At 42.3% G+C, this 6,498-nt stretch overlaps 1 protein-coding gene across 1 annotated transcript; it reads left to right on the top strand.

Annotated features, from left to right (window-relative positions):
* Nucleotides 1–1,255: 1,255 nt before the first annotated feature.
* LOC115682180 (elongation factor 1-alpha-like) lies at nt 1,256–3,776 on the top strand. The gene is made up of 3 exons (XM_030606332.2): nt 1,256–1,330; nt 2,055–2,534; nt 2,619–3,776. Exons 2-3 carry the CDS (start codon nt 2,073–2,075, stop codon nt 3,504–3,506), a joined length of 1,350 nt encoding a protein of 449 aa, XP_030462192.1. The 5' UTR covers nt 1,256–1,330; nt 2,055–2,072; the 3' UTR covers nt 3,507–3,776.
* Nucleotides 3,777–6,498: the final 2,722 nt, after the last annotated feature.

The following is a 6,498-nucleotide window of genomic DNA, read 5'->3' as shown; positions in this document are numbered from 1 at the left end:
GGTATTTGGCTGTGGCATTATCAAAACCAATTGAAAATTTTTGTTAAGCAAATAATATTCTTCTAAAACTTGCCTAATTATTCTATAAATATTATTTGCCGTATGATGATCATCGAAAACTCTAAATGCAATAACTCTTTTTTGAATAGTCCACTCGTAAAACTCTAAATGCAATAACTCTTTTTTGAATAGTCTACTCGTCATCTATCTAATGACATGTTATGCCCATGTAAGAATGATTTTGCCAATGATCACTCCAAATATCACTACCTATATGCACGCATCCATTAAATTGCATAAAAAAGTTTTGTAAATTATTTTTTCCATTTTTGTAAAGATCTTTAATTACTCGTTTAATTGAATTTCTAGGAACACGTTTTGCTTGTGGAGCACATGCTTTTTGTACAAATTCATTAAAACCAAATCTTTCTCCAAAATTAAATGCTAAATGCTCAACAAAAATAAATTTGCCTAATTCTTCCTTATAAGTTTTTTCATTAAAACGAAATAAAGGGGAAGTGTTAGGATTGACGTACCCGGAAATTTGTTGTTGCCCGATATCGATTCCCGTTTCGGTTGGATGTTTGCTCATAAGATGTCGTTTAAATGTTCCATATCCTTGTCCACCGTATATTTATATATTTTTCCACAATATTTACAAATTATATCATACATTTTTTGACCGATATCAAACCTTTCCATTTTCGTAAGTTGATTCCAAATGTCGACGTAAATTCTCGTTCCGCTTCCTTTGTTGTAGATATTTCAAAAGGAGGATGAAAACTTTCTATGGGACGCGCTCCCACATCGCGAAAAATGTTGATTTCATCATTTTGAAAATCTGCATATTCACGGGATCAAAAGAATGATGGGATTCCGTCGCGATATTCTTACCTTTGCCGCTGGCACTCGACTTCCACTCTACCGGCCCGTGGCCACCTCTAGGGAGGGGGCAATTTTGCCAAAAATAAGCCATTTCATTCCTAACGGGTGGCTCTGTCCGCAGCCGCCAGAGCTGGCAGCGAAGTCAACGCGCGCGAAGGACCAGCGAAATGACGGTCTTCCCCCCTTCCCCGCCCTCGGATCGCCCATCCAACGGCTCCGATCGATTCTCGGCCCCAAAAACCCTAAGCCGATGGACAGAGCCGTACGTCCACGTGTCGGGATCCCGGCGGCGTGCCGTGAACTGTACGTAGGCCGATCCAACGGCGGAGGAGTAAACCCTAACAAACGAGAGCATACATATATATATATTGAGCTCCAGGTTCACCAGCACCGAGTCACCTGCTTCGCTGTCTCTCCGAGGGATCACCGCCATTTCGAAATCGAGGTAAGAGTCGCGATCCCTCTCGCGCCGCTCGAATCTCCTTCGCAACCTTCATCGCTCTGCGATTCGAAATCGATTCGAATCGTGTTGTTTCGTTTCTGCTTTCGGGGGAAACCGTGCGTTTTTTGTTGAAATCGATTAGGCGTCGAGAGTCTTGGTCGGTTCGGTCTCGTCGTGTCTTCGCTGTTGCTCGATCTGGTTCGCTATATGCGTTCTGCCTTCGGCGCGTGAATGCGTGCAGGGTGTGTGGAAATGGTCGGGCCGATTGAATTGAGCTGGCGAGTGTGTCGTATGCTGCATTCGGGGCTTCGCCGATCTGTGTTTTCGCTGTGGACGTGCCATTTCTTAGATCTGGCTAATTCTCTGCTGTTCGGTTTTTGCTGCAAAAGTCCAATTGAATCTGCTGTTTGCTGGAATCGGTTGGAACATGAGACGGTAGAATCGATCTAACGATTGTGTTTGGAACATAGTCTGCACAGATTTGGTTGACAGAAATATGAAACGTGATTTGCAGTGCCTATAATAAACCTGTTGTTGGTCCGGTTGAAGGACACTGCAAGATTGGTATTAACCTCGTATTTGTTTGATAATATAAAAGAAATTTTAGTTAATTTTTATGCTTAAATTTCTGGTGATGCTAATTGCCACTCGAGAGTTTGCGGTGTTTTAGTCCTTTGAGATTTGTAATTCCTTGTTTATTAATGCTTTTGTCTCCTCTTTTGCGCAGCAACGGTAAAAGGCTATAATGGGTAAAGAGAAGGTTCACATCAACATCGTGGTCATTGGCCATGTCGACTCCGGCAAGTCGACTACGACCGGACACTTGATCTACAAGCTTGGTGGGATTGACAAGCGTGTGATTGAGAGGTTTGAGAAGGAAGCTGCTGAGATGAACAAGAGATCATTCAAATACGCTTGGGTGCTTGACAAGCTCAAGGCCGAGCGCGAGCGTGGTATCACCATTGATATTGCCTTGTGGAAGTTCGAGACCACCAAGTACTACTGCACTGTCATTGATGCTCCCGGACATCGTGACTTTATTAAGAACATGATTACGGGAACCTCCCAGGCTGACTGTGCTGTCCTCATCATTGATTCCACCACTGGTGGTTTTGAAGCTGGTATCTCCAAGGATGGCCAGACCCGTGAACATGCGCTCCTCGCCTTCACACTCGGTGTGAGGCAAATGATTTGCTGCTGTAACAAGGTATATTGGTTATTCCAGGCTGCTGTTAGTATATTGCTCTGGGTGTGTTGATTTTCAACTCAACTTATTATTCTTTGATGGCAGATGGACGCCACCACCCCCAAGTACTCCAAGGCTAGGTATGACGAAATTGTTAAGGAAGTCTCTTCTTACCTGAAGAAGGTGGGATACAACCCTGACAAGATTCCTTTTGTCCCCATCTCCGGATTTGAGGGAGACAACATGATCGAGAGGTCTACCAACCTCGACTGGTACAAGGGCCCAACATTGCTCGATGCCCTGGACATGATTAATGAGCCCAAGAGACCATCTGACAAGCCCCTCCGTCTCCCACTTCAGGACGTGTACAAGATTGGTGGTATCGGAACTGTCCCCGTTGGTCGTGTTGAGACCGGTGTCCTTAAGCCTGGTATGGTCGTCACTTTTGGTCCCACCGGGTTGACTACTGAAGTCAAGTCCGTTGAGATGCACCATGAGGCTCTCCAGGAGGCCCTTCCGGGAGACAACGTTGGGTTTAATGTGAAGAACGTGGCTGTCAAGGATCTCAAGCGTGGGTTCGTTGCATCCAATTCGAAGGATGATCCTGCGAAGGAAGCAGCCAGCTTTACATCCCAAGTTATCATCATGAACCACCCTGGCCAGATTGGAAATGGTTATGCCCCTGTTCTTGACTGCCACACCTCCCACATTGCCGTCAAGTTTGCCGAGCTTTTGACCAAGATTGACAGGCGATCTGGTAAGGAGCTTGAGAAGGAGCCCAAGTTCTTGAAGAATGGTGATTCTGGGATGGTGAAGATGATTCCTACCAAGCCCATGGTCGTTGAGACTTTCTCGGAGTATCCTCCACTTGGTCGTTTCGCCGTGAGGGACATGCGCCAGACTGTTGCTGTCGGTGTTATCAAGAGCGTTGATAAGAAGGATCCTAGTGGTGCCAAGGTCACAAAATCAGCGGCCAAAAAGGGTGGCAAATGAGAGAAGCTTATGTAGCATGAAGTTTTTAGTGTCTGTGGAGAAACCTGCGTGAACTTAATCTGAACTCCTTTTCCTTTTAGTAGTTGTCTTTCTTGCTTTTGTTTTTGCTTTCGCGGCAGCTGACATCATGTGTTTGCTACCATCTCCAACTATGTTCTCCTTGTAGGAGGTGGTTAAGAAGGTAGCAGGAGCTTTGCTCGTTTTTGTTGTGGGTAGTTTGTTAAGTCGATACTGTTTTGTGATGCAGTGATACTTTGGTTCCTATGGCCATTGGAGCTTTTTATTTTTTTATTTAAATTTCTGCCTCATTGATATGTCATCTGCATTTTTGTAAGGAAAGGCAGCGTGCACAATCATCTTCTTTGGGTGTGTGCTCTGTACCCCCGAAGTAGTCTTTTTAAGCAATACTTAAGTGGAAGAATTTTTGCACTCTTGGTCGGAAACCGCCATCGTAGGACAGAACACTTGGGATCTTAAGACGTCGCCATCTCTGTTGTCTCAACGATGAAATTGTAAGTAGAATGTGAACCGACCTTGTGACTCCGCTTTCAAAAGATTGGAACCGAGAGCAGAATCAGTGGCAATTTTCCTGATTCGATGAAGAAACCTAATTCTTGTAATTAAAAACAAATGCCGCACCATTCCTTGACAAGAACTTTTTATTGGCCAAATGATTATGCTTTTTGATCCTGTTGCAAAATCACGGTGTAGTTCATGATGGATACACAGTATTTTAAAAGAGGCTTTAGAATCGGTCTAGAACTGATTCATTGAGAACCGGACTGGTTGAATTGGTTTTCGGCCTTAGAACCGAAAACTGAACCGGTCCAAGGCCTAATCTAGGTTCGCGAAACCGGTAACTAACCCATAATCGGTCAGTCCATGCTAGTTCGATCCAGTTTCAGGATGGAACTAGACTCAATGTTCACTCCCACCAAAGAAGGGGTTCATAAGATCTATCTCAATTTTCGAGTCTGATCGGCCTGACCCTATGGTTTGGGCCAATTTCGATTTTTTCCGCGGTCCACTTTGCCTTCTAATTCATCCCTCGAGCTCTTGGTACTGCACTTTGTGGACCGGAAAGAAACTTCCCCGTAAACTAAGGTTTATTTCTCCTTTCAATAAACTCAACAGTGCCGCCGTGCCGAATAATCTAAGAGGGGGTCATTGGATTTGGCACAGCTCGTTCTCTTCTTTACATTTAAAAATAAGACTTTGACCTTTTATTAAAAGCCTCTTCGATTATTCATTTAGGCATCACAAGTTAGTAGTGCCTAGCACGCATGCGCAAAAGCTTTTTCCCCCTCGTAAGCACATGAATTCGACCTTAAGAACCCGATATTTACGACCCTTGCTTCGCCTCTCTCGTCCATGGCCGTTTCCAAAGTGCGCATGCAACTTTTCACCACGCACCATGCTTCCAAAGAAGAATTCATTTGTCTTACACATCAAATCTTGCTTCCGATTGTATTCTAGAGAAGCGACCCATTCATTTGTTCCGTTTTTCGTGTAATTAACAATTAAAGCTACACCCTTTTGGTGCTATAGGTAAGCTCCAATCTCGTATAGATTTTGACTGGGCTAGGTCTTCCGCTAACATCAGCAAACAACTAGTCTCTAGAATCGTGGATTCAAGTTTCTTCTTTCTCTTTTGTCCACTTTGTTTTTTCTCTCCCCGCTTTACACTTGGGGAAATATTCAACGTATATATGATGAGGCCCATTTCTTCATTCAGAAGCAAAGGCATCAAAACGCCAGAGGATAACACTCGTCACTTCTCTCTTTTTGATTGCTTAGCTTGTGATTCAAATAAAGAATGAGACTCGGTTAAGCTTTATCTGAAAAGATACCCATATAAGAAATCGAACTTTCATTATCGACTCATAAGTTTCCCATCGTGTGCTCATGTTTTACATGTATATCTTGATCTTTTCTTTTGGTGAAATGATTCTCTGAAAATGAAAAGGAACTCATTGTCAACTCATATGACTTCTTTAGTGTGGGTGTTCGATTTTGTGAATTTGTGCAATCAAATCCTTAAGCTTGATAACTTTTTCTAGTCCCCTCCTTACTGGGAAAAAAAAGAATTTTCTAAATGAGTCTATAAAAATCCCTGATTTCGGCAAAAAAAACAAAAACCGACTTGTCTATCCAGATCATCATCATCCAAGATCAAGTCCTACTCAGTAGTTTAATCTAGGAATTCCGTTTTTGCTGGTAAGATCATATGTCTTCGATTGTTTGTTCTCTTGATACTCAGCGATGTGCACTTTATGCTTGGGATTTGTTTTTTCTATTGAATACAATTTTGACTAGTCCCATCAACAAGCAAGGCCCACTCCAATCAAACCAACCCTCTATCATTTCGTTCTGCCTATCCATTCCTCCTCCTTTTTAGCTAGAGTCTCCTGAATCGATCGCTTCAGCGGCATTCATATCGGTTGCTAATAATTTATCTTCACTCTTCTTTACAATGTCCCAGCATTCCTCGAGCATTTTTACGTTAAAATACACATATTATTCAACATGTTGCTCAGTTAGCAATCCAATTGTTGACCACAGCCAGATTTATCTTATTTTCTTCTGATTATCTGTTGGATGGAAGTATATGATAACAAGAAGTAAAAAGATAAAGAATTTCTTATTCATTTCAATTGTTGATATATATCTCGAGTTTGAGCCTGAAAAAACAAAAGCTTTTTAATTTAAGTAGGTTTCTCAATTCTGTTCATTTTATTGTTCGATCGCTTGCTTCCGCATCATCATTTGCCCGCTCTTTCTTTTTCAAAAGAAATAAACCTAGTCTTAGAAAATTTGCAAGATATTTCAATATTTCAAGATTCTCCCACTTAAGATCTTGCCTTTTGGAGATTTTTTTTTTAAAAATGTGATCTGTGTTATATGTTTTATTGTTTTGTGAGAGTGATGTGTGTTTTAGACGATCATGAGGGCATGTGATGGCGGAGGACAGAAATGATTCAAAAAGAATCAA

Source organism: Syzygium oleosum, unplaced genomic scaffold (assembly GCF_021117445.2).
Source record: "Syzygium oleosum isolate NSW1041296 unplaced genomic scaffold, Sole_v2.1 Sole_v2.07, whole genome shotgun sequence".
NCBI classification, from domain to species: Eukaryota; Viridiplantae; Streptophyta; class Magnoliopsida; order Myrtales; family Myrtaceae; genus Syzygium; species Syzygium oleosum.
The sequence above is the reverse complement of the archived record's forward strand: the minus strand, read 5'-3'. Positions and strand labels throughout refer to the sequence as shown.